This window comes from Salvia splendens, chromosome 17 (assembly GCF_004379255.2).
Source record: "Salvia splendens isolate huo1 chromosome 17, SspV2, whole genome shotgun sequence".
Lineage (NCBI taxonomy): Eukaryota > Viridiplantae > Streptophyta > Magnoliopsida > Lamiales > Lamiaceae > Salvia > Salvia splendens.
In genome coordinates this window covers 27,571,800-27,597,711 of record NC_056048.1, presented here as the reverse complement: position 1 = coordinate 27,597,711, position 25,912 = coordinate 27,571,800, and the positions used below count along the sequence as shown (strand labels likewise).

The 25,912-nt window shown below is 37.9% G+C and overlaps 4 protein-coding genes across 12 annotated transcripts; 1 reads left to right on the top strand and 3 right to left on the bottom strand.

The window, feature by feature from the left end:
* Positions 1-575: 575 nt before the first annotated feature.
* LOC121775060 lies at positions 576-7,408 on the bottom strand. Of its 2 annotated transcripts, none has more exons than XM_042172019.1 (11): positions 7,244-7,408; positions 6,103-6,255; positions 5,811-5,995; positions 4,677-5,603; positions 4,484-4,576; positions 3,118-3,433; positions 2,826-3,025; positions 2,461-2,537; positions 2,017-2,118; positions 1,732-1,915; positions 576-880 (listed from the first exon to the last, which is right to left on the bottom strand). In XM_042172019.1, the coding sequence occupies exons 2-11, from the start codon at positions 6,242-6,244 to the stop codon at positions 788-790; spliced, it is 2,319 nt and encodes a 772-aa protein (XP_042027953.1). In that variant the 5' UTR covers positions 6,245-6,255; positions 7,244-7,408; the 3' UTR covers positions 576-787. The 2 variants fall into 2 exon arrangements, with proteins under 2 accessions (XP_042027953.1, XP_042027952.1); XM_042172018.1 differs by having other exon boundaries at positions 6,103-6,250.
* On the bottom strand, positions 7,243-13,487 carry LOC121775061 (kelch-like protein 18). Of its 6 annotated transcripts, none has more exons than XM_042172021.1 (10): positions 12,406-13,487; positions 12,003-12,300; positions 11,747-11,911; positions 11,026-11,674; positions 10,829-10,906; positions 10,117-10,413; positions 9,833-10,032; positions 9,136-9,206; positions 8,455-8,638; positions 7,393-7,520 (listed from the first exon to the last, which is right to left on the bottom strand). In XM_042172021.1, the coding sequence occupies exons 6-10, from the start codon at positions 10,262-10,264 to the stop codon at positions 7,482-7,484; spliced, it is 642 nt and encodes a 213-aa protein (XP_042027955.1). In that variant the 5' UTR covers positions 10,265-10,413; positions 10,829-10,906; positions 11,026-11,674; positions 11,747-11,911; positions 12,003-12,300; positions 12,406-13,487; the 3' UTR covers positions 7,393-7,481. The 6 variants fall into 6 exon arrangements, with proteins under 6 accessions (XP_042027958.1, XP_042027957.1, XP_042027955.1 ...); XM_042172020.1 differs by having other exon boundaries at positions 12,065-12,300; XM_042172024.1 differs by lacking the exon at positions 7,393-7,520 and adding an exon at positions 7,243-7,313 and having other exon boundaries at positions 11,747-12,300.
* A 2,791-nt stretch (positions 13,488-16,278) lies between these two features.
* On the bottom strand, positions 16,279-19,627 carry LOC121773575. Its single transcript, XM_042170460.1, has 6 exons — positions 19,413-19,627; positions 18,544-18,729; positions 18,256-18,443; positions 17,098-18,048; positions 16,925-17,002; positions 16,279-16,512 (listed from the first exon to the last, which is right to left on the bottom strand). The coding sequence occupies exons 2-6, from the start codon at positions 18,713-18,715 to the stop codon at positions 16,414-16,416; spliced, it is 1,488 nt and encodes a 495-aa protein (XP_042026394.1). The 5' UTR covers positions 18,716-18,729; positions 19,413-19,627; the 3' UTR covers positions 16,279-16,413.
* Positions 19,628-20,767: 1,140 nt separating this feature from the next.
* LOC121773340 (biotin carboxyl carrier protein of acetyl-CoA carboxylase-like) lies at positions 20,768-24,638 on the top strand. 3 transcript variants are annotated; one of them, XM_042170167.1, is made up of 9 exons: positions 20,768-21,013; positions 21,696-21,866; positions 21,992-22,086; positions 22,795-22,848; positions 23,383-23,625; positions 23,715-23,777; positions 23,879-23,947; positions 24,056-24,101; positions 24,394-24,638. In XM_042170167.1, the coding sequence occupies exons 1-9, from the start codon at positions 20,980-20,982 to the stop codon at positions 24,453-24,455; spliced, it is 837 nt and encodes a 278-aa protein (XP_042026101.1). In that variant the 5' UTR covers positions 20,768-20,979; the 3' UTR covers positions 24,456-24,638. The 3 variants fall into 3 exon arrangements, with proteins under 3 accessions (XP_042026101.1, XP_042026102.1, XP_042026100.1); XM_042170166.1 differs by having other exon boundaries at positions 20,770-21,013; positions 21,690-21,866; XM_042170168.1 differs by lacking the exon at positions 24,056-24,101 and having other exon boundaries at positions 21,690-21,866.
* The last annotated feature ends 1,274 nt before the right edge of the window (positions 24,639-25,912 follow it).

Genomic DNA, 25,912 nt, shown 5'->3' with positions numbered 1-25,912 from the left:
CACACAAGAAACACACATACTCTCTCACACACTTTCAAAACACCTTCACTTTTGATGAATGGTTATTAAGGATATAAGGCTATATAATAATAGCTTTTCTTTTGATGTATATGCCTTACATTAACATGTAATAAAATCATTAAATTTATCTACATGATTATAGAGTGTAGTACTCCATTATACAAGTATACTTTGTACAATTACTACGTGCGTACAAATTGAGTTTGTTCCTATAATAGTTGTGGTATTATGATTGGTGTGAATATTTATTAATCAAATCTAATCAATAAATTATAAATATATGATGCCGTAAAATATCAAGGATATTGGTCAGCATTATTCTCTTGGTTTTATACATTCGCATGGTACATTGGTATATAATCCCTGTGTACATTTCTTTTTTGCACGTTTTGAAAAAAATATAAAATAGTTAAAGTGGAACATTAGTAAAGTAAGAGAAAAAATAATGTAGAAGACTACTTTCTCTATATTTTAACTACTCCATTTATTATAATTTTTACAAAACACATATAAAAAAATGTGTCATTTAAGCTGGGACGGAAGAAGTAAAAGAGTTGTAGAACGAAATTAGTTTGATACTAAAACTCGACATAGAAATCAGGTCAAAAGTTAATCTGTATGTCTAAATGAAGAACAAAAGACATTGAAGATTTGAAAGAGAAACTAAACAACTTCACGGCAAGGCTAATTGAAATCATATCATGGCTTAGCTGAAAATAAAAGTGTCACCTAAGTAATACCCACGACTAGTTGCAGGATGTGTTCTTCATAAAACTAGAGCAGAACAAAACGATCTTTTACCGATGGCCGTTGCACCGATCACTTGCCATCCTGAAGAACTCTCATCGTAGCATTCCATCTGTTGCAATCGGAAAAGTAGATGACGAGCATGAGAAATATCAACTTGACAAACCTTAAACGGGACGGGGTGTTTAATTGAGTAATATATTGCATCCATGGAACTGGACGATACGGGTTTTAATTCAAAAGTTGTGAAGTAAAATAAAGAGGAGAAATGGCTAAAGTATAGTGAAAAAATGGGAACTACCACATTAAAAGAGAAACTTACAAAGAAATAGACAGACTATTTTTGGGATGGATAGAGACTTTTATTTATTTATTATCAAAATTCATTAAAAAAATATCAATAAATTGAGACCATATTTGATACTTCTACTATGTTTCTAGAAACTAAACTTCTATCTTTTTCTAGGCATTGCAAAGTTTAACTATTGCCATTTTTAGTATTTAAAAAATATAAAACATAGTAACTACTCCCTCCGTCCCGGATAATTCGTCCCATTTTGACCGGGCACGGGTTTAAGAAATGTAATGAAAAGTGAGTTGAAAAAGCTAGTGGAATGCGAGTCCTACTTTTATATATTAGTTTTATAATAAAATGTGAGTAAGAATGGGTTAGTGAAATATGAGATCTATTACCAAAAATGGTAAAAAGTGAAATGAGAAAAATTATGTGGGACGGACCGAAATGAAAAAATGGGACAAATTATCCGGGGCGGAGGGAGTATATAAAATGTCATGGTTGGGTGGTCGGATAAATCTATCAAAATATGTGAGGTTGGGTTGTGATGAAAATTGGTGACATGGAAAATAGAGAAATCGATTAAATATCGATGGGGTTGTCTTGTTGGTGTTGGTGTGGTTGTTGTTAAACATAGTTTAAGCATATTCTCAGTTCAATGTGTTTACCAAATCAAGAACATCATTGTCCTGGACCCCGCCGACCACGTACATTTTTGCCCCAAGGACGAATGAGCCGAAATAACCCCTTGACACTGTCATCGGTTCCCCCATCATCCACGAGCCAAATCGTGGATCAAACACCTCCATAGTCGACACCATTTCATTACCATTGTAGCCACCTATAGCGTATCTGCAAATGAGAACGTGTTTGATTGATGTTCCTAACTCGGGGATCCCGGAAAACACAAAATAAAAGACAGTCACTCTTGTCAAGAAGCTGCTGATTCTTACAAATTTTCTTTGAAGGCGACTAGAGAATGACACCCTCTTCTCTCGTTCATACATCCGAGGCTGGTCCATGCAGGTTGTCTAGGATCAAATCTTTCGACTGATCTGGTTTAAGTTGAAAAGATGGATACAAAAGGTCAAAGACGAAAGGATGATTATGCACAGTGATTCCTAATAAGCTAGGTCGAAATATGCATAACGCTGCCTAGGAACAATGTATTAATAGGTATTAGATGGATGTTGTGTGAGTGACATCTTTGTTGAAACGAGGCAACCATTGAGTGCTACTGAGCCCAAAATCAAAAAACCAATTTTTTAAACCGAAAATTGAACCGGAATGAGCCAAGGACAAATCGAGAATCCCAGTTCTTGTAAGAGTTAATCATAGTGCAAGCTAATGCTGTATGAGTGCAAAAGATGAAAGAAGCTATTAGAATTTTATCAAACCTCAGATAATCCTTTCCATCATAGCCACCAGCAACATAAACTGCACCGTTCATGGCTGCGGCAGCAGGAGCAAAACGCTACAGAGAGAAAGAACCAACATATCAAAATGCTTAATACAAATTTAGTGGAGCCAGCTACTTTTCACACAAAACACAACTTTCTAATTGTATTTGCGCTAAGTAACGACCCACTTAAAGGGGATGAAAGGAGTATTACTTTAGTGCTCGTATTAGACCGATCTTTTATGACACATCAACTATTGTGCATACAAAATGTGATGAAAGAATTGGCAGATATAACAGCTATACTACGAATAACTTTGAAAATTTTAATATAGAATTATCTGGCTAAGAGCCTTAACAAACCTTTTGAAGCATGGATTGAGTGTAGATCCAACTACCAAAATTTGGATCAAACACTTCCACCTCTGAGAAACATTCAGCCCCATTTCCACCACCAATTGCAAAGATTTTATCATGCATGGATGCTCCTGCTGGACTTCCTTTTTTCATCTTTAGAGAAGGCCTCTGGACCCATTGATTACTGATTGAGTTGTATGATTCAACTACCAACAGCTAGATATATTAATTTGATTTACAAGAATGAAAGAAGAAAGAAAAATTAAGATACAGAGAATCAGAGTCATGGAATTTATACCTGAATCACACCATATACCCTCAAGAGTGCCGCCAAAAATGTAAAGCTCGGTATTCAACTTTGCCACTGCAGCATATGTGCGTGTAGAGCTCATCGAGCAAAGTGGTGTGACATGATCCTGATTTGGAGAATATAAACTCAAATCTGGAAGCCAAGAGAATCCATCAAAGCCCCCGACAATGAATACCGACTCCTCAGATGTGGAATAAGAGATCGAACAGCCCTCTGTACTGCAGTTATCTGGGGCACAAGATGCTTTATGCTCCAGCTTATGATAACTCCTCCTCAATAGATCAATTTCTAGTTTGGAAAGGACCTACACAGTTGTTAAACTATCAAGATTAAAATGAAGAAAGCATACAAATGCAAAAGCACAACTTTTTCTCAAACGATTAAGTTGCATTTCAAATATAAGAATGAAATAAATAAAGAAAAGAGTACTAACAAAATCTCTATAAAACCTGAAGGCTGAAAAATAATACTCCCTCCGCCTGCCATTAAATGTCACATATTTTCTTTTTCATCCGTCCTCCATTAAATTTCACATTTTATTATAAAACAAATACTATATAAAAGTAGGACCCATATTGTACTAACTTTTTCCACCCACTTTCCTTTACAAAGTCAAACAATTTCTTAAAATCCACACTGGTCCAATATGGAACATTTATTCCCGAATGAAGGGAGTAATACACAACAGATGCTGAGCAAGAAGAAGAATAACCTCAATGGAACTTAAGTACCCTTCTAAGAAAAGAGATGCTTGCATGGTGGATCAGTGCCAGATATTGATATTACTAACAAGGGTGTGGAAATTATTAGAATTCATACAATCATACTCAAAACATTTCCTTTGGAGTTTCTTAGCTCCACAAGGATAATTAGAATTAGTATGGCAAGGCAGTTCGAGTCTTCCAAATAAGTTAACAACTTGAACACAACCATGATTGAAAGAGCCAAATAAGGAAATAGCATATCCTAGATCTCAGATGTTTGCAGCTAGAGCATTAACTAATCATGTCATGATGATGTGATTTGTAACATTTCAAAATAAGCACAAAAAGCACTAAGTGATAAAGAGCTGCAATTTTGAACACAAACATTGCTCGAAATAAAAAGGAAATGCAACACAGTCTAGTAGCTTAACCTAATGAAAACATCCATTATGCAACCTAAGTTAATTAAGCACAACTACCATATATGCACAGTTGGGATGAATTTAAAATGAAATGTAGTCTCCTAGTAATTTATATGAGTTGAATAAAAGTAGTATATTATAGAAAATATGGAAGTTCATAAGGACATTGAGAAGAACCAAATAGCACTACAGCCCAAAAGGCGGAAAACTGCAAGAAAGAAACCATACCAACTCATGCTCCAAATGCTTAATCTTTAGACTTTGATTCAACTGGGAGACCTTCAATCCTTCAACTTCTTGCATTAACCTCACAATGTATGCCTTACGATTTAAGAGGGGAGGGATATATGAGAATGTAAACTGGAAATATGTATATATACAAACATTGGAAATTTCATAACCAAACATATGCTGAAGGTACCTTAATGATTGCATACTGAAAATTAGAAGATGATACATCTGTTACCACCCCTCCAGGCAATGGATTATTGTTCTTCTGAGAAGCCCTATTTGGCAAGTTAGGCTGACCATGGTCTCTCTCATAACTTCCTAGGGATGCCAAAACAGATCTTACTTTTTCTTTGGTATCAATGCATACCTCTCCAGGTTCCTCAGCTAGCACATAATCCATTACTGAGAGCATCAGCTCACCCTCTCCATCTAAAGAAGTTTTATCCTCTGAAAATGGCACATCAAGCATATCACTGTCTTGATCATAATATTGAGTACATGCCATCTTATTTTCATACACTTCTTCACCATCATCAACCACAAAAGAAATGACTTCTGAACGTTCCATAACGCATGATTCAGACGTTGTATTAGCTGCATCTTGATAAACTTCACGAGGGAGTTCTCCCATTTGCTCAGAGGATGATGTAATTTTCCGCTCCATATCTGATACTGGTAAATTTAAACTTGCACAGTTAGATTCCCGAACTTTCTCATTCTTTAACAATGAAATTGAAGGTTTGAATAAATCGGCCCACTTTGTCTCTTGAGCAGAAGAATCTGCATTATTTTCTGAGGCAGATGAATGCATGTCCTCGTTTGGCCTCATCTCACCCATGTCGGAAAATTCTTCAGTATCATGGTTGTTCTCTTCATCTGCAATATCATCTTGACTGGAGCTGGACAAAATGTCAAACATGTTGCTGTAGGTGGTGTCTGGAGGATGAGGCAGCTTTTCTGGTATTGGTGATGATAGAAATAGTTTCATCAATCCTCTATTTTGGTCTTTGTCAAGCTCAAACCAAAAATGCTTCTCTTCATAGTAATTCTTTGCTATGATGGGCTTAATTTGTTCTTCAAGTAGAGGCCTGCACTTCCTCTGTTCACGAATATGTACCTAAAAGGGATGAATATTGTGAATACGAGTACACTTTTTCTACTAAAACGATCCAATATTGAACTAGTGAAAATTGATGAGCATGACATAAGTTAGAAGTAACTCTAGTTCTCCCAGAAAACCCTCCAAACGGCATGGCATATAGATAAGAAAACATGGGATTGTCATCATTTTTATACCTTGTCCCTTTGTGCATGTTTTGTTTACCTGTGCAGGGTATGGTGTAAGCTCAGTTCCCTCACTAGTTATCCATGCACGTGGGTTAATATTCATCTTCCCGCATGAAACTGCTTCAAAGATACCGTGAAGCTTCCGGTCAGTATAGTTGAACAGATACAGCGTAAGGCCAGCAGTCACGTTCTTAACATATGCATAATGTGGAGCTGGCAATCCTGCTCAAGAATATTTCAACAGAACCTCACAACTCAGTAACTTCAGATTAGAAACATTAGCATAAAATAGAATATAATAAAAACATGAATGTCAAGAAGTAGCGAACCGAAAAGCCCATCTTTTAAGCATTCCGCGATAGTGTGGCGCTTGCATCCAAAAATCACAGCCCCAAGTTTATCTTTCTTCAAGCCTCTCCAAGGGCATTCAGAATTTGTCTCCAATCGGAAAGTTTCACCTTTACTCCTCATCCCCTTCTACACTTTTATGAAAAAAATCACCATTGTTATACATAGCCACACAAGACACAACCACATTAACTACATACAAATTGTGAGACCATAAGCATTCACCCACATAATCAACTGAAACTCGTAGATTAACCTTTTCTACTGACACGTCTCAATTGGAGACTTTTCACAACCATACGATGAAATGACAATACAAAAGGGTTGAGCAAATCCAGCTTTAAACTTGGGAGTCCAACTCAAGTCAGTCGAAAATGTAGAAACTTGAAAGGCGAAAAGATGCAAAGGGAATGCAATTAGTTAAAACATGACCTTCATAAACCTAAAATGTAACACACTTAAAATCATAAACAAAACACAGAATAAACAAATTTTACAATCAACTTAGTGTGTTCCTCCGTGATCACACGGTCTACAAGACTATTACCAAATAAACCACAAACTAATAGTACAAAAGTACTACTCAGAAATAAGTTCTAGAATCTCATTCTCACCATTATCCAAACACACACACACACACACACACAAAATCAGTTGAAAATAGAAATTTTCACCTCAAACTTCAGGCTTATGCCGAAGATCGGTGTCCTTCTATTAATAAAAAAGATGAGCAAATACAGCTTTAAGCTTGGAGTTCAACTAAGTCAGACAAAAAACTTAGAAAGTTAAGAAGCAAGGAGACTGCAAAAAGTTAAAGATGGGAAAAAGGCATAATCTCCCGAAACCTAAAATTTAACACACTCAAATCACAAACAAAACGCAGTAAACTCATTGTATAATCAACACAGCAAAACAAAATACAGATTTCTTCACTGTGAGCACTAAAACACCAACACAAGCAGCTACTTAGAGTGTTCCTCCATGATCACACGTATTGCATGCCTATTACCAAATCAACCACAAAATAGCACAGGAAATAAGTTCTAGAATCTTCATTCTCACGATTATCCAAAAACACACACACACGCACGCACAAAATGGGCTGAAAATAGAAATGATCACCTCGAATTTCAGGATTACGGCGACGATCGGAGGCCCGAGCAGCGCAAATCTATACCTCGGAAGGAGAAAGCTAGGGTTTCACGAAATGTAGAATGAGAGAGGAGAAATGAACTGACGTTTGAGAGAGAGCAGAAACTACGGTGAATTAGTAGTTGGTGTGCAGAGTGCTTTGATAAATGCTGCAGAGATTTTGCGCCAAAGTTCTGAAACTGTGGTTTTGGTACGGGTGTAAATGACTTTAATGCCCCTCGTTGGTTTCACGTGCCTGAGGAAGCACCTAGGGATATAAAAGTAAATGCGCAAAATTGCATAGAAATGGATTGTTGATTGATTTATTTCTGGCATTTATGGTATATAAAGCAGAATCTTTTCCTATCTTGGGGAAGAGACGGATTCGTGATAGAAATTTTGATATTTTTGCTTTTTCACCATATAATCCTATATGCTTACATCTTGCCCGAAAAATAATTCCATATTTTGATAGTACTACCATTTATTAATTTTGATATATCTATCAAAATTGGTCTTGTTCCTAATTAAAGATGAGTTTTTATTAATTTGTTTTGTTACAACTAGTATACTTTTCCATTTTTTATGGCAGTGAATTTTGCCGAGCCAGTTTCAGTTCCAACTTGCATGGATCAAATCCGTTGATTGAAACAAAAATCAACACCATCTTAATATTTAGAGATTAAACTTCCTTATCATTGAAACAAAGATGATTGAATATTTCATTGACAAGACAGGAGAAAGAAATTCGTATCCAAATAGACAAACTAAAAAAGAAAGGTGAACATTTTTAGTAGGACAGATGGAGTAACTAAAAGAGTTATCACACTCACCATCAGATTTGTTTATGTTTTAGTAGTATAATTTTTTCTACAATTTGAAATTTGTGATGTTTTAAAATAATATAAAGATTAGTACTATGGCTTATAATAATTTTATTAAATTTCAATACATTGTCATAAAGATTAGTAACTAAAGGTCCAAAATCCCGAGCTTTATTGGCCAAAGGTTTGGGAATAAAGTTCAAGTTTGAGAACTCGATTTTTAATTTTTACAATTACTTGGAGAACCCTAAAGTTTTGATCTTGAATAATTAGAGGAAGTTCCTGGAGCAGGTTCATTTCTATTTACCTATATTAGTTTGGTATATCATGTCTACTTAATTACCCTAAGGCCTAAGCAAATAATGCTACATAACATACCTGGTCTAAAACTTGAGTGTCCTGCAAACCACCAGTAACGTATATTCTTCCCCCAAGGACGAATGAGCCAAAGCATCCCCTTGAAGCTTTCATCGGTTCCACCATCATCCACGAATCAATACGTGGATCAAAAACCTCGACACTTGACACCATTGTATCTCCATCATAACCACCTAAAGCATATCTGTGATGAAAAACTATAACTGAGTCTAACTTATTGATATGGGTATTGAACAAAATATTACAATCACCTAACCAAGTCAAACTTGAAAGAGAGAGAAATCCCAACTAGCAAAACCTGATACATTACACAAATTAGCTTTGAGTAATAGGGAAGACAGCTAAAGCTACCGATATGATTTTTTTTTGAAAAACAGCTTGCATAGCTACAAATATTTTCAAACCAAGTCGTTACAACTTTTCGTTGAATGCAACAAGAGAATGACACCCTCTTCTCAAGTTCATACCATTGACTCTGGTCCATGCATGTTGTCTTGGATCAAATCTTTCAACTGATCTGTTTATATAGAACATAGCTTTGTCATTAAAATCACGACATTTGACTGAACTTCCAATTTCAGTACGACTTGTGTGCATACTGTGTAACCTTAACGTGCATGCTAACGACTCATCAGAGTACATTGTGAGAGAAACAAATAATTGATAGTATACTTGTTCAACCTAAGATAATCTCTTCCATCATAACCTCCACCAACATAGAGAGCACCATTTAGATCGGCGGCAGCAGAACGCTGCAGAGAGAAACAACAGAGTTATATTTAAAAAATTAACTCAATCAATAATGATAATTTATATGTAAAGAAAGAGGACGACTGCTAACCTGTATTTAGAAAGTAAAGTTACCATACTACTGTCCCTCCACAAACTAAATTTTATATCATTGTATCATATTATATCAACAAAATTATCATTATATAGATTCCTTGAGTATTACATTGTTTATGGTAAATAAACATGTATTGTATGTATGGGTATGCACATCATCTAATATACATTCTCTATGTTGAATACTTTTGAATCTAAAACTCTTGAAACGTATGATAAGATTTGTTTATTTTTCACACACTCACCCAGCCACCCACACACAGAGAGATATAAAAACAAAACCACTAACCACAATCTTTTTCCCCCCAATTAATTAATGTGTCAATATCTCTAAATAACTACGACTTCACTTAAGAAAAAGGTTAACATTAATCATAAAAATAAAAATATACCAGTTCTAACTAATTTTATGAAGAGGCAGTTTTGCCTTTTAATTAAAATAGAATACTATATAATTTTACCTATATAATTGTGATATGTAGTACACTGTGGGGAGAACAAATCTAGTACTATGATAAAATCTTCAATGCACCTTTTCAAGCATGGGTTCAGTGGACAACCAACTGCCAATGTGTAGATCAAATAATTCCACCTCTGAGAAGAATTCAACTCCATTGCCACCACCGAGTGTAAATATTGTGTCATACATGGATGCTCCAGCCATAGATCCTTTTTTCCTATTCAAACAAGGCCGCTGGATCCATCGATTATTGAAGGGATCATAAGATTCAACTGCCAACAAAAGTGTTAGCTATTTCACTTTTACCATAATGAAGTTCAAATGGTATGAGTTTATTGTCAGCGGGGTGTTTATACCTGTGTCGTACCACACACCATCGTGAGAACCACCAAAGACGTAAAGCTCACCATTCAACTTTGCTAGCGAGGTGTGAGATCGAGTAAAGGTCATTGGGCATGATCCTTGGATGGAGAATACAAACTCAAATCCGAAAGCCACGAGCATCCGTCAAATCCCCCAAAGATGAATACCTTCTCGGGCTTAAGATTTGAGGACGCACTGTCTTCTCCCTTGCAGTTATCTCTGGTAGAGGCCAACACATTACCGAACTTACTACCACTCTTTAGTTGATCAATTTCGACTTTGGAGTGGACCTATGTGGGTGACGAATTACCAGACTATCAAGAACACCAACAACACCAACAAATATGATCTGGAAAGTGAAAGCACGAGAAAGTAAAATGTGCCACAACCAACTTTAGATGGATTATCGGAAGGCTGAATCTGACATTCTTCTCAAAGGATTAATTTACATTTCCATAAGAAGATCAAAGAAAATGATGATAGACTAATACAAGCTATGAAACCTCTGGAGGAGTATGATTGATTCATACATAGCTCAACTGGGTGTTATGTAAAATTTAGCTGTTCATAAACAAAATGGAGAATGGAAAAAGGAGAGGGAAGACAACGATGATTGGCACAAAAGATCATGAATGCTAAGGAGCTAGTAATAAGACAACAGGATATTGGCAACGAATGCCCCTTAAAAGTCGGGGAAGCACATACCAATTCATGCTCCAGATTCTCAATTCGCAGCCTTTGTTTCACCTGGGATAGCTTCAAGACTCCCACTTCGTGCATTAACTTTATTATATAGCCACAAGATTCAAGATGGCGTTAATAAATGAGAAAGAAAACTATGGGCAATATGTAAATAAATGAAAACACTAAAGCTTCTTAGTTGGGCAGAAACATGCAGGTACCTTTTAGTGATCACATACTCAGAAGATTGTGCATCTCTTTGCACCACTGCAGACATATCATTCTTGTCCTCTTGAAAGCGTTTCTCTGTCAAGTTCAAATGATCTTGATTTCTCTCACAGTTTTCTATCATCAGCAAATCAGTTCCAGGTGTTGCTATCTCCTTGGTATCATCTCTTTCCTTAAGTTCTGAGGGTTCATATACAACCTCTTCATCAGAAAAATCATTGTTTTCAGAAGATTCCTGTGTCATATTGGGCTTATTAGCACGGTCTGAATCTTCGCATTGCGAATCTTGATACAGCAAATGCTGAACCTTATGTTCACAAATCTCCTCCACACTGTTTTCTACAAAAGAACTGCCTTTCCAACTTCTCATATCGCATGGATCGCGGTCACCGAGGAAAGGTTCAGAGGGCAGTTTGCTCCATCTGCCAGAAGGCGTCGCAAACTTCCACTCATTATCCAAGAAATCTGTCATTGAAGATTTTGATTCTACTTCCTGACATTGCAATTCTTCCTCATTTGTCACCTTGCATGAAGATGATGAAGGTCTGAACAGTTCACTCCACTTCTTCTCTGTACCAAGAGAATCTTTATAACTAACTGAGGTACATGAATCCTCCTTCTCTCCACACTTGATCTTCTCAACTGTATTCTCATATGCATCAGAGCTGGACAAATGTTCAAACTTTCCCAAGATACATTCAGTAGACGAGGTACCTTTTCAGGCTCTGGTGATGGCGAAAATATATTCAGCAATCTTCTGTTCTGTTCATCGTCTAGCTCAAACCAGAAAAGTCTGTCTGTATAATAATTACTCGCTATTATAGGCTTAAAGTCTTCCTCAAGTAAAGGAGGACATTTTCTCTGTTGACGGACTCGTACCTGAAAGAGAAAAGCATGCCATCTAACTAAAACAATCAACCATCTAAACCAACAATACTGAATAATGTATGGAAATGAAACAGCCAGCAACCATTTCATCATCCTCAATAATTTGGTAGACTCACATCCCCATAATCACCCATACAACAATACCTGCATAAAGCAAGCAAGTGATTCCTAGTTTTCACTCTTTCAATTTTAAACCTGTAAAGGGTATGGTGTATTCTCAACACCCTCGATGTCAGCCCATGCAGGTGGATTAATATTCCTCTGCCAGCTGGAAACTGCCTCAAACACTCCATGAGGCTTCCAGTCAGAATAGTTAAAAAGATACAGTGTAAGGCCAGGGGTCACATTCTTCACATAGGAATGGCGATGATCTGGTAATCCTGCTCAGGATTTTTTTCAAGAATTTTCAAAAACAATTAAATCTCATCAAGTACAAGCATTAGCCTAAAAAGAGTATAAACATGTAGGACGTGTAGAAAGCACACCAAATAAATTGTTATCTAAGCATTTCATGATTGTGTGATTTTTGCATCCAAATATGACAGCTCGTAGTTTATCCTTTGTTAAATTTCTGGCCGTTCTGCTCATATTGACTGTCCATTCGACTTGAGCTTTCTCCTTCAAAGGATACGTTCTAGTTTTTTTCCTTTTCCCCATCTACAATTACCAAGAGCTAGATATCAAAGTCAAAATAAAAAATCTCAAACCAAACATAAATTTCATGACTCCAGTTTAATCCAAATTTTAAATGAAGGCATAAAACAAGCAAGCAAAATCTGATCAGACAGTCATTGGAGAAATTAATAGAAGTGGTTACAATCCACGATGAAAACAGAGGAAAAATAGGAAATAGAGAATCATCAGCACTACGATGAATCCGCGAAGAAAACAAAAAAAATCGAGCTCCAACTTATAATGCATCCATCAATTAAACATTTCAAGCAAAGTAAACCACATGCTAATACTGCATTAGTACTGAAACTGAGTTTGCACTTACAGATCAACGTTTTTCACCGTCATTCAAACAAGCAAACATACCAAAAAATTTTTTAACAAAAATTACCTCAGATTTCAAGCTAACAGCTAAGATCAGTGATATGTGAAAAATCTGATCAAATTAGTCACCGGAGGAATTAACAGAACGGTTACAATCCACGATGAAAACAAAGGCAAAAATGACACAGAGAATCACCAGTTCATCACTATCATCAATCCGCGAAAAAAACGAAAAAATCGAGCTCCAACTTAACATGCATCCATCGATATAACAGATTAAGCAAACTATACCACATACTATCACTGCATTAGTACTAAAACTGAGTTTCCAATCTCAGATCAACGTTTTCACCGTCATTCAAACAAGCAAACATACGAAAAATTTAAAAAAGGAAAATGTAGGCATAAAGGAAACTTTTGCCTCGAATTTCCGGCTATAACGGCTACGATCAGTGATCTGTGAAAAACACAACTACAAAAAGGAAAATGATTCGGAATTTTCTCAGTGCTGGAAAGAGGAGGGTGTACGGACGCCTCAAACTTTGGAGCTGGTGACATATAGTTGAATATAGTGAAGAGTGCTACAGAAATTCTGTGTAAAGATAGCCGTGTGGATGACGACAAAATGACAATATTACCCCTAGCTAAAATTTGAGGTTGATATTTTTGGCCATTATCAATCAGATGAGATTAAAGTCTGTCAAATTCTTTTGACAATAAGAGCATATTGTGTACTAGCGCGTGGACTAGCAGCTAGTCCGCTCGCTAATACACTATTGCAATTGGCGAGAGGCTGGCTGACGAGCTCTCGTCCGTCGCTTTTGGTGCTCCGTTATTGTGGGCTCCCACGGACTAGCCGCTCGGACTAACGATTTTTTGTTTTTTTTTCTTTCAAAACTCTATATATACAACTCGTTGCACTTCATTTTCATTTGCACTACTTGTATTAACAAATTTCTCTCTCTCTACTCTCATTTCTATTCAAGATAAATAGAGCACGACAACGACTCTCCAGCCACGAGCGAGCCGCAGACTTCGACGTTCCCCGTCGGAGGTGGGATGGGCAGGAACGCCGCTGGGATAGCGGGACCGATTCCCCAAATGGCGGGGATGATGCCCAGATACTACAATATGTACCCTTGGGTCGGAATGGGAGGGATGATGCCCCAGATGGCAGGCATGAGTGCGGGGATGACGGGGGTTAGCGGGATGATGCCCCAGATGGCAGGCATGAGTGCGGGGATGACGGGGGTTAGCGGGATGATGCCCCACATGGCGGGCATGAGCGGGATGATGGGGAGCGGGATGACGGGGATGATGGGTGGGTAGCCTGCCGCTGCGGGTGGTAGTAGGGTGGGGGTCCCCGATTTCCCTGGGGACAATGTATATTGGCCCACTCTTGACTTTTTGACAGGTGCTTCCCAAACCTGTACTCAGTTCACTTCTGATGAGACTTTCTCAATGGAGTAGTTGGGTATATCTCCCATTAGGGTGCCTCCGACTCAGGGTCCAACGGCTGGAGGACGTCGGGGCCCTTCGAAGAAAAAGGGCAAGGGCCACGACAAGGGCAAAGCTGTGGCAGGCAAGCCTTCGCAGGTGGTGGCGGGGGACGATGAGGAGGAGGAAGCGAGGATCGTTTGGAGTGAGGAGCAGTGCGTCGCGCTGTCCAAGGCTTGGATCAATGTTTGCGATGATTTTCTTGTGTCGAACAATCAGAGAATTCACAACATGTGGTCTCGCATCGCCAAATCCTACAAGGTGTTTTACCCGGATGGGAAGGCATACACGCCCGAGAAGTGCCAGAAGCAATGGGACCGAATCAGGGCAGCGGTCTCCTGATTTGCCGGCATCTACAAGAACAACACCCGCATGATGACCATCGGCCAGACCATGAAGGATGTGAAGACGTTGTCGATGCAGCAGTTCCTCAAGAAAGGAAAGTACGCTAAGTTTAAATACTGGGACGCCTATTTGGTGCTGATGGAATCCTCCAAGTTCCGTGCGGGTGTTGAAGCTAGCTGGCCAAAGCGGCAGGGGGTGAACATCGCCGGCGAGTACAGCAGCAGCGCCGGTTCTCACGACCTCCCCGACGAGACTCCGACCCCTCCCTCATTTTCTCGCCGCCGTCGCCCGGTTGGGCAAAAGACGGCACACCGGATGTCTAGGAGAGGCACCGGCAGGTCCCAGGAGGTCCAATCGGCAGCTCCTAGTGTCCAGCCGTGTCCCGAGCTCGCCCACCTCTCGCGCATGCAGCAGCAGCAGAGCATGATAGACGTCATACAAGAGTGGAGTATGACGACCCCTTACACAATGAGATGCTCAAGGGGGTCATCGACACTATGCAGCGCGATTTGGGGCTCCACCCCTTGGCACAGGGGGAGCTTCTGGGGACTTCGATGCCTCCGGGTCTGGCCAAGGCGGCGACGAGGAGTGAGAGGGGATCCGCGGGTGTTGATGAATGGAGGATGTTTTTTTTTCCGTGAACTATGTAATTTTTTTTATTATGTATTTTTTTAATTTATATAAAATGGTTGCATTTTCCTCGTATTCGTGTCGAAATTTTAATTTCGTATTTGTGTGAATTTGTGATTTTGTTTCTTGGGATGTCCTAGTGTTAGTCCTAGTGCTAGTCCACTATTGTGCAGTGGGATGTCCTAGTGATGTGGCAGTGCAGTGGCTAATCCTAATGACGTGGCAGAAGATGTTTTTGGCTAGTTTTAGTGCTAGTCCGCCGGCTAGTCCATTCCACTGTGGATGCTTTAAGACAACTTTTATGTATGGGTTAATTTCTTTTGTTAATATTCTGATTAAATAATTTCTTTAATCTAATAAAAAATAAAACCTGGTTAGTCTTTGATGAAAGAAATCAATCAAATGAAAAAAAATAAAACTTGGTTATATTTTAACTAAAAGTAGACTGAAATAGTATGTAAAATATTGACAAATTACGGATCTTCCTTTGGAGAGGAGGTGGAAGATTTTCAAACTTATTTTCTTATAAAGATAATTTCTGGTAAATGTAATTTTTAAATGTCTGAATTTGTAGAAGACATAGTCATCACGTAGTCTGGTCACTGAAATATTATGGGTAAAGAAGCATTTTCCCTAAAATATCAATTGTAGAAATGGTATGAATTGGTATCAATGTGTGTGAAACGACGACTATCAGGAAAATTAAGTTCAGAGTAATGTCGGTATATTTCGAGAAATATTAGTAGTATTAGTATTCTATATTTAATTTACTTGTGAAATCTTAATATTTCATCTGTATTCTTAATTAAATTATTAGTAGTATTAAATTAAATTACACATCAATTATCTTGTAGAGAGAAGATGTCTTGGCAAGGAGTAACTTCTACATATTTCCCATCAAAAGAAAGTTCTTTAAATTTAAAGAGAAGATGAACTTCTACATGTAGTATTTCCCATAAAAAGGAAAGTTCTTAAAATTTATTTATGGCAAATTGTTGATTAAAATAAAGTGGAAAGCTAGGGAGTTAATTGTTCTTCATTGAAACATGTGAAGCACAGTCATATGTATCTTCCAGCTTTTGGCACCTCTTCTTCAATTCATCAAGTTCTTGTTTGGAATGTACCTACATAGATTTTCAAATACCAGAGCACTCAACATTGAAATCAGAAAACCCCACATAAATCTACCAAATCATGTTATTATTATAGAAAGTGAGAAAAGAATTATATTGCAAACAGTCCATGTGTATGTATGCTTGTGTTTTCAAACAATTGTGCAACTTCAAATATCATTACTAGTCTCCTAGAAAGATGAGTAAAGAGAGGCAGAAAGAAAGCTCTAAAAAAGATATTGCAAACAGTCTACATATGTGTATGCATCTGTGTGTGTGTATTCAAACATTTGTGCAAGTTCAAATATGAATAACAGTAAAGTCACTTATCTTCTAGAAAGATGTATAAATGGGGGCAGAAGGAGAGCTTTAAAAGAGGAGAATAGTTCACAAAATCACAGAGTATGGAAGAGAGAAACAGTACCAACTCCAGCTCCAGAGTCTCAGTTTTCAGATTTTGATTGAACTGGAAGACCTTCAACTCTTTAACTTCTTCTATCACCTTCATCACATTTCACACGATACAAGAAGAAAGTAGGGTGAGGAAATGTTTTGCGGAAATAAATGAATGCTAGAAACAGATGGAGGAGGTTATACCTTAGTGATCATAAGCAGAAAATCGGGATATTGCATATCTTCTTCAGACTTGTGATCTTGAACCCTCCTATCCATCAAGTTAAGCTCACCGGGTGCCAAAGTGATGCTTGATCCATTGTTTGCTTTGCTATCTTCTTCAGGTTCCTCAGGTTGTACAGGATCACCCCATCCATCGAAAAGAGTCATATGCTCGCTGGTTGCCAAAGGGAGGCTTGATCCGTTGTTTGCCTTGCTATCTTCTTCAGGTTCCTCAGGTTGCACAGGATCACCCCATCCATCGAAAAGAGTCATCTTCTCCGAAGATGGCATGTCTTTTGGATCAGGCATACTTGTGTCTCCATCATGATATTGCACAATGTTTTCAGATATCTCTTCCAAATAACTGTCAACAAGATTGCTATCTTCCCAACATTCCACAACACTTGAGTCACTCTCAACATCAGCTGCAGCATAAGGAGCTTCAGGAGGCAATTCACCCCATGCATTAGAATTCGAGGCAGACGCATCAAACCATTCTGATTCTGATGCTGATGGACTCAACACGTTCTGAGGTTCGAAAACTTCAGCATGGATCGCTGCTGATGAAGAAGATGAAGGTTTGAACAGCTCACTCCATTTCTTCTCCGGAGAAAAAACATCTCTGTTAGTGATTGATCCATTTGATTGCTGTTTCCCTTTTAACCTTGCCTCTGCCATTTCAAGACGTTCTCCCGAGTTCATTACAGTAGAACTGGACGGCACATTGGTAATGTTTCTCTTCCAATCTGCATTTGAGGGGCGGAAATTGTTTTCTGGCCATGGAGATGGTTTGAACAGTGCCATCAATCTTTTTGTCTGCTCTTTATCAAGCTCAAACCAAAAGAACTTCTCCGTGTAGTAATTCTTTGCGATTATAGGTTTCATTTCTTCTTCTAGCAAAGGACTGCATCTACACGTTTCATGGACCCGTACCTAAAACAGAAACATGTCTTGCAATATGACTATACTTCCATAATGAAGAAACCACTATCTGAGCAAACATATATTGATAAACATTCGAATTTAAATAACTTACTATCACTTCTCTATCCTTACTATCCTGATAAGCCCCCGTTTAAAAAACCACCCAAATTAACAACACTCGATGCATAAACAAGGGAATCTAAGCTTTGTTTGTACCTGTGCAGGATATGGTGTAGTCTCAGAACCCTCACTTGCAGTGATCCACGCATTCGGATTAATATTCATCTGTCCACACGATATTGCTTCAAAAACACCGTGAAGCTTCCGGTCACTATAGTTGAAGAGAAAGAGTGTAAGGCCAGGGATGGCTTTCTTCACGTATGAATAATGTGCAGCTGGCAACCCTGCTCAAGAAATTTACAAACAACATCAAAGAGTATCACATTAAAGATAGATGCATTAACCTAAACTAAACTACAAAAACATTAGACTATGAAAACACACCAAAAAGCCCTTTATCTAAGCATTCCTTCTTAGTACTGTGCTTGCATCCAAATACAATGGATCCGAGTTCGCCTTTGGTCAGATTTCTAGCAGGTGCACCACTGTTAGCTTTCCAGGGATCTTCATACTTCTCACTCAGAGTAATCGTTGTGGTTTTTCTGCCCGCCCCCATCTAAAGAGTTCAAGCTTTAAAGAACAAATGAAAATAAATATTATCAGCAAAAGGAACTAACTATATGCATAAATCACAATACTCAGTATTGACAATACTCAAAAGTATGCACCATGAACTCGATTCAGTAAGCAATAAATTAGACCGATGATAAAACTGAATCACGAGTATCGAATCCAAAGCTCGAGAAAACGCAGGGAATGGAGACGAACAGAGTCAGCAATAGTATCAATCAACGATGTAACTAGTAAACCGACCTCAAACAGAAATTTCTTTCAACATACATAGCACTGATACTACTAAAATACCCCAGCATAACTCGATTCAGCAAGCAAAGCTCGAAAAACGCAGGGTATGAAAACGAACAGAGTCAGCAATAGCATCAGTCAACGATGTAATTAGTAAAACCGACCTCAAACACAAATTTCTTTCAACATAAACATAGCACTGGTACTACTAAAATACTCCAGCATAACTCGATTCAGCTAGCAAATCTTGAGAAAACGCATGGAATTAAAACGAACAGAGTCAGCAATAGCATCAGTCAACGATGAAATCAGTAAAATTTACCTCAAGCAGAAATTGCTTTCAACATAAACACAACACAGATGCTACTAAAAGAAGATTGTTGGTAAAGTTACAAATCCAAAATCTTCACCTTAGTTAAAAACAAAACTGAAAAAGGGGGAAAACGTACCGATTTTCACCCCGGACTTCAAACAACCAAAAAATTGAGAAGAGTTTCACGTTTATACATGTGATTGAGGGAGAGAGAGCATCAAATCCAGCGAGAGATTGGACGTCGCAGATTTCTCTGAAAGGAATGGAGTGGGGAGATCAAAGTACTGCTGCTTCTCTATTAAATGTTGCAGAAGTTTTTTGCACCAGAATAAGAAAAAAAATGTTGCAGAAGCTCGGTGCCAACATGCCGGAAAGGTGGTAGTTTTGGTTGAAATGCCGATATTATCCCTGGTACAACAAAGGACAAAATTAGTTTGAAATTTTAGGCTTTTTTATTTAAATTTTATCTTAGGGTATATAGTAAAATATTTCAAATTTTTTTGTTCAATTATTGGTAATATAGTTAATTATTTTATATTTTAATTATTTGTATTTTGTAATGTAAATTGTTAGAAATATAAATTTACTAGCGGATCACGAATGAGAAATGTAAATGCTTTTTTCCCTTATTTATTAATTACTTAGTGTACATATTATCCGTAATCAATCATTATTGTATTTGTGTAAAAAGAGTACTATAAATATAAATTTTGTTCTCTAATTTTGACTAACTCCAACACTCTCTATAAGTCATTTAACATCTTTTAGGATCCACCAAACTAATTATCAATACAATCCAAACACACACTTTGTAGAAAGAAAGTTCAAGGGGCTAATTTAAATCCAAACACATAAAATGTTATGATTTTAGAGTATTTGAAGGATCGAATGATCGGGAAATACAAGGGCATACGCCATGATAGAGTCAAGCCCGAAATGTTCAAGTTCTACATTATGCGAAACACAAAACGAAAATAAAGAAAAAACAGTTCAAATGAATTGGATATGTTGAAAGATGTGTTTGCCCACCTACATGAACGAAAATAGAGTCTTTTATGTACGTAAAGACTTGGGAATGGGTTCGCCATAAAGTGGATAACATATTGATTGAACTAAAGAGAACAAAACCAACATTCAATGACCAATTCAGCACAAGTCGACTCTATTATAAGCAATGACTCGAGTATGATCCATCTCATTGGATAAAAGACGGTAAAACAAAAGACAACACAAAACATCAGCCGATGACAATAAAAGGAATGAATAACACTACATAGGAGTACATAGGAATGAATAATTGGAGAAATTTTGTATTTTTCTCAACAGTTTAAGACGATAAGATAATATGCTTCATTGAGAAATATAAACTCCTACTTGAAAAAATTATAACTTTTCAAAATAATTGCAATATTTTTATTAAATTATTAGCAATTTATTTATTTTATTCGAATCCAAATTAATCACTCCTTTAACAAAATTGATACATAGAAAATACAGAAGCATCTAAGCGGGTGGAGAAACTGAAGAAAGGGGCGGAAATTTCGAGGCATAAACAACTCACCCTCTCCCATTACTTACCGCTCTCTATCCACCAAGCTCACATTGCAATCCTCGACGCCTTCTCATTTCTCACACCGACAAAATCAGCTCTGTCGAGCACGGATTTCCTGTTGGATCTCTGCGGTTATTGACAGCTGAGCACCATGGAGTCCGCCGCTGTTCTCCGCTCTTTCGATTGTACGGCGCATTCTCTTAATCTTGTGTTGGTGTGGTTGAATTTGTGTTTTTAGATATGTATGCATTTGTGTGTTTGATTGTTTAGTTCGCGTGATCTGAAAAATCGTGTGGCTTATGCATTGCGCTGATGGTTGGCTCTGCGTTAATGATTATTTGAGATTGCTGTTGATGTTTAGTGTACATTGTGTTAGTTTAAGATCAGCTCGTGCTGTGATTGGAACATAGGTGATAGGCCTTTGTTTATGTTTTATGTGTAAATTTTTGTATGATGTTAGTGAGCTGAGAGTGCTGTAGTTTCGTTTGTTGTTGTGAGCTGAGGTGCAAAGAGATGTGAATCTGGAAATGATAAGTATGGGTAACATTTAGTGGATTTCACTCATGAGGACAACCTAAGAATATTTGGCACCTGAATAGGTTTAGTTAATAGTAGTACAAATTTGGAAGAGGAAAGAATGAACTCAATGAAGTAACATGTTTTTAAGTTTCTGTGGATGCACCTCTTCTTTTTTATCCAATCTCGTTTTTACTCACTTGCTTAAATACTTATTGCAGCATTTTACTCATATTCTTGATATCTAATTCTAGCACTTTTTGTTTTGTGGTCATAAACTATTATACTAAACTTCTAGTATTCAGGCCATTTTAAAGCATTTATTTGATCGAATCGTGCTTTCAGATGCAGTTGGAACAAATTCCCACATTAAGTCTGTTCTTCACAGACCTGGCATTGCTGCATACTGTGACCTAAGCAAATTGCCTGCCTATGGTGGAAAGAATCTTTCATCTAGAAAAAGACACGCGGCACTACTTGTTTCATGTGCAAAGACCTCTGAAGCTACTATTTCAGCCAAAGGTGGGTTGTGTTTATTCTCTATTGCTATCGAGAAACAGCAAACGGTCTCTCTAGTATGTAATGAATTTGGTCCCTATTAGTGATTATTACAGTTTAAAATCATATCATGTCTACTCCCACTTCAGGTGACCCTAATGGAGCTGTTCTATCAGATAAAAAATCAAATGGCGCAGTAGAGAAAAAGGCACCAATAACTGCAACTTTTCCCACTGGTTTTGAGGTGTTATTTCAGATCTCGTCTTGGTTCATTCATATTCGTCTCTCAAAATGCTTTATTCATCAATGCAGAACCAATCAATACTAGTAGATTTAGTAACTTTTCCTGCACCTCTCATTCTTTGGTATTCAAATTGGTTTATAGTTCGATCACTGTTTCCTTAAACACGAGAAGTGTTTGAGATACAGCCACTTTTTTGCTCACAAAGCTTTGACTCTGTGATTGACAATCATAGATTCATAGAAGTACTCGATATCGATGAACTTTAATTAGCTACAGCTGTTAAGAACATATTGTGTGCTCAGGTGATCATTATTTATTAGTGTCACGCAGTTAGGTGTTACAGAGGAGAGAACTGATTTGCAGCAAAGCTGTTTGCAATGTTTTCTATATTTGCTTTAATGTTGTAAATCAGAATTGAGGTTTTTATGATTGTTGATGAAGCATTAGAACTTTTACGGTTTCCAACAGCTGATGTAAACTAGAATATGCCATATTACTTGATGTAGTTTATCAATCAATTAGCACTCCACAAAGATGTACAGTACTCCCTTTAGCTGTGATTCATCACATTCACCATCCATAGAATCCCTGAATACCAATTGTGAATTTCTTGCTTCTGTTATTCTTTTGCATATCACAAATTTAAGCTAGTATCTAGGATTACTGTTCTATTTACTAAAAAAAATGTTAATGTATGTTCTTTTTCAGACCCTGCTGACAGAAGTTTGCGATGAGACAAAGATCGCTGAGCTGAAAGTCAAGGTAGATAATCTTTCTGTATAAGCTGGCAATTTATTCATTACTATTACTATCTATGACTTCTCTTACTGAACTAGCATATTCTATCATTTTCTAAAAGCTTGTGACTCATTTCAAATTCAGTGGGAGCAGATGTATTTAGATGCTTGATCTCGATAGATATCTCTGTTTTATGATAACCCCCTTTACACTTCAATCTAATTAAAAAATTTTACTTCTCAGTCTTTAAGTTAAGATTTCAGTCCATCTTCTTTCATTGTATATTTTGATTGGGCAAATTCAGTATTAACCTTAAAAAAGAAACAAGGCATCAATTAATTGGAATAAAAGAATTCCAACAATCAGAGAGCTACATCATGTCCCTAGAAGCTGGAACCAGAATTATTTTCAGATATAACATTATAACTTAAGATAGCTAAATTTAGTCATAAATAGAGTGATATAGCTTGCAAAATATATTTGCTGACTGCTTTTGATTGCACTAATCCATGTTTTGACGTTATTTTTCTGTGGATTTCTCCCACCATGATATAACAGTTGGGAGCCTTTGAGATCCACATGAAGCGGAATATTGATTGCCCGGCAATCCCAGCACCTGTTATTCCTCATGCAACAGAATCTCCTGTTCCAAGTAAACCTGCTGTTCCTCCTCCACCACAATCTAAATCTTCTGCAAAAAAAGTGAGTTCATTTACAAATGTCTCTGCTGAGAAGGCTGCCAAATTGGCAGCCCTGGATGCTTCTGGATCCAGTGGGTATGTTATAGTATCATCACCCACGGTACGTATCGTGTGACCTTCGAATAGCGGTTTGCTAATATCTACAATCTAGAAACAAATTTCCATAGCTCTCTCTCCTGTCCATGATAGGTCGGTTCATTCAGAAGAGCCAGGACTCTCAAAGGAAAGAAGCAACCACCTGCCTGTAAAGAGGTACTTACCTTGCAAGACACTGGTTACACCATTTTCTTAGTATTCATGTATTCAGATAATGAGGCTACACCCATTTCTTCTTGCTCTTTCGGATACCGTAGGGTGACCTGATCAAGGAGGGACAGGTGATAGGCTTCTTGGATCAGTTTGGCTCCGAACTCCCTGTCAAAGTGAGTCTTACTTTCCACCCTGTCATATTTATGATCTGCTGGAGCCTAGACTCTTTTCGAATGATTTTCCATCTTCTGTCATGATCAAACGGGATAACCATGAAACAGTCGGATGTGGCTGGAGAAGTCTTAAAGCTCCTTTTCAGTGATGGAGGTATAAACACCTCTATTTCTTACTTTAGAAGTAAAATTCTTCATTGCATAGTTCTAGATAGCTTCTCCTAAAGAGAAGCTGTTAATGCAAGAATACCTTGTAAATAGGCATTAAAACACTAAACCAATACCAAATAGAGGAGAGAAAACTAATTTATTAACAACACACGGCATCACATGTTTTGTTTGCTCCCTAAATTCCTATTAGGTGGTGCAATTTACTGTATTTGCTATCTTGGTCATTTGATATAACTGCTTAGTGCTGATATAGTTATATCTGAACCTGTTTCCAGAAGCTGTTGGTTACGGTGAACCCCTCGTCGCTGTGTTGCCATCTTTCCGCAGTATCAAGTAAGTAATGCCGCCTAAAATGGCTGCCAACGCATCCGCGGAAGCATTGTGCTTTTGCTACGCCTTTGCGAAATCTCGAGACACAGTTCCGTTTCTTTCTTCTGTTATGTTTTGCTTGGCAGCTGTTCCAATTACTTCTGCTTTGAATTATTTTTGATAATAAGATTTTTGTTAGTTTTATTTGCAACTGCTATCGACTCTGTGTGTTTCCACTTAAGTAAAACTGAAAAGATGAATTGGATTTAACTCAATGTGACTTTGAGTTTTTAAAGAGGGGGGCCAAATTAAGTAAAACTGCTTCTTCGCACACTTCGACCCCAACGGAGACGCAGTTCACGCGATTTGAGACTTTCTCCTTGGAGGAGTTGGGGTTTGATATGCTCGGTGTTCCGGAAACTCCCGTTCCCGCGGGGGGAGCAGTGCGGGGCGCCCCAAAGAAAAGGGCAAGGGGAAGAAGAAGGGCGAGTCGTCGCAGCCGGGTGAGGATAGCCAGGTCCGGAGGAGGTGGACGGACGCTGAGATCGTCGAGAAACTACTTTTCATGGCCTGCTTTTCAACCCAAACGATTTTAATTAAGCAAAAAAAAATACTCCACGGAGCACATGTTAAGTTACTAATGTCTAAACGTACTAGTATATCATAGACTTAGATTTATCAATTTTGTTCAAATTAATATAAAATAAGATGTTCTTAATTAATACAAATTTGATATATTATTGAAATAAATTCAAATAATATATTTTATAAATAAGATATTCTTATCTTAAGATATTCAATTAATTGTCTTATAGTCATTATCTACAAAATTATAAATTACGCAAATAATTCGATAATTTCATTGTAACCATTTAATTTAATAAAATAAAACCATTCCAGCATTTAATTTCCCAAATTCCAATTCATAGGCTTAAATATAAAAATCCAGCATAAGGCCATCCGCAATGGCGCCTAGCGCACCGCCTAGCCGAGCGCCGGCGCTAGGCGGTCCATTGCAACCGCCCAACCATTTTCGGAATTAAAAATCGCCTAGCGCTCGGCGATTTCGTGGCGCTAGGCGATGCGCTGGGCGATCCGCTCGGCGCTATTGCAGCGTCCGGATCGCCTAGACGATTTTTTTTTCTTTTCGAAACATTATATATACGCGGTTTGCACATCATTTTCATTCGCACCACTTGTTTTAACGAGTATTCTCTCTATCTTAATTTCTGTACAAGATCAACACCGAGAAATGGAGAACACCAACGAAGGTACTCCAGTGACGACCGGGTCTCAAACTCCCCCGGTACCCGTGGGAGGTGGATGGGGTCCGATGCCAGGGTACTACAACATGTACTATGGCAGGGGATGATACCCGGGATGGCAGCTGGGGGGAGTATGCCGGCGTGGCAGGGGGTACCGGGGATGCAGCCCGATGTGCATATGATGTCGGGGTGGGCACCCGAGATGCAGATGATGCCTGGG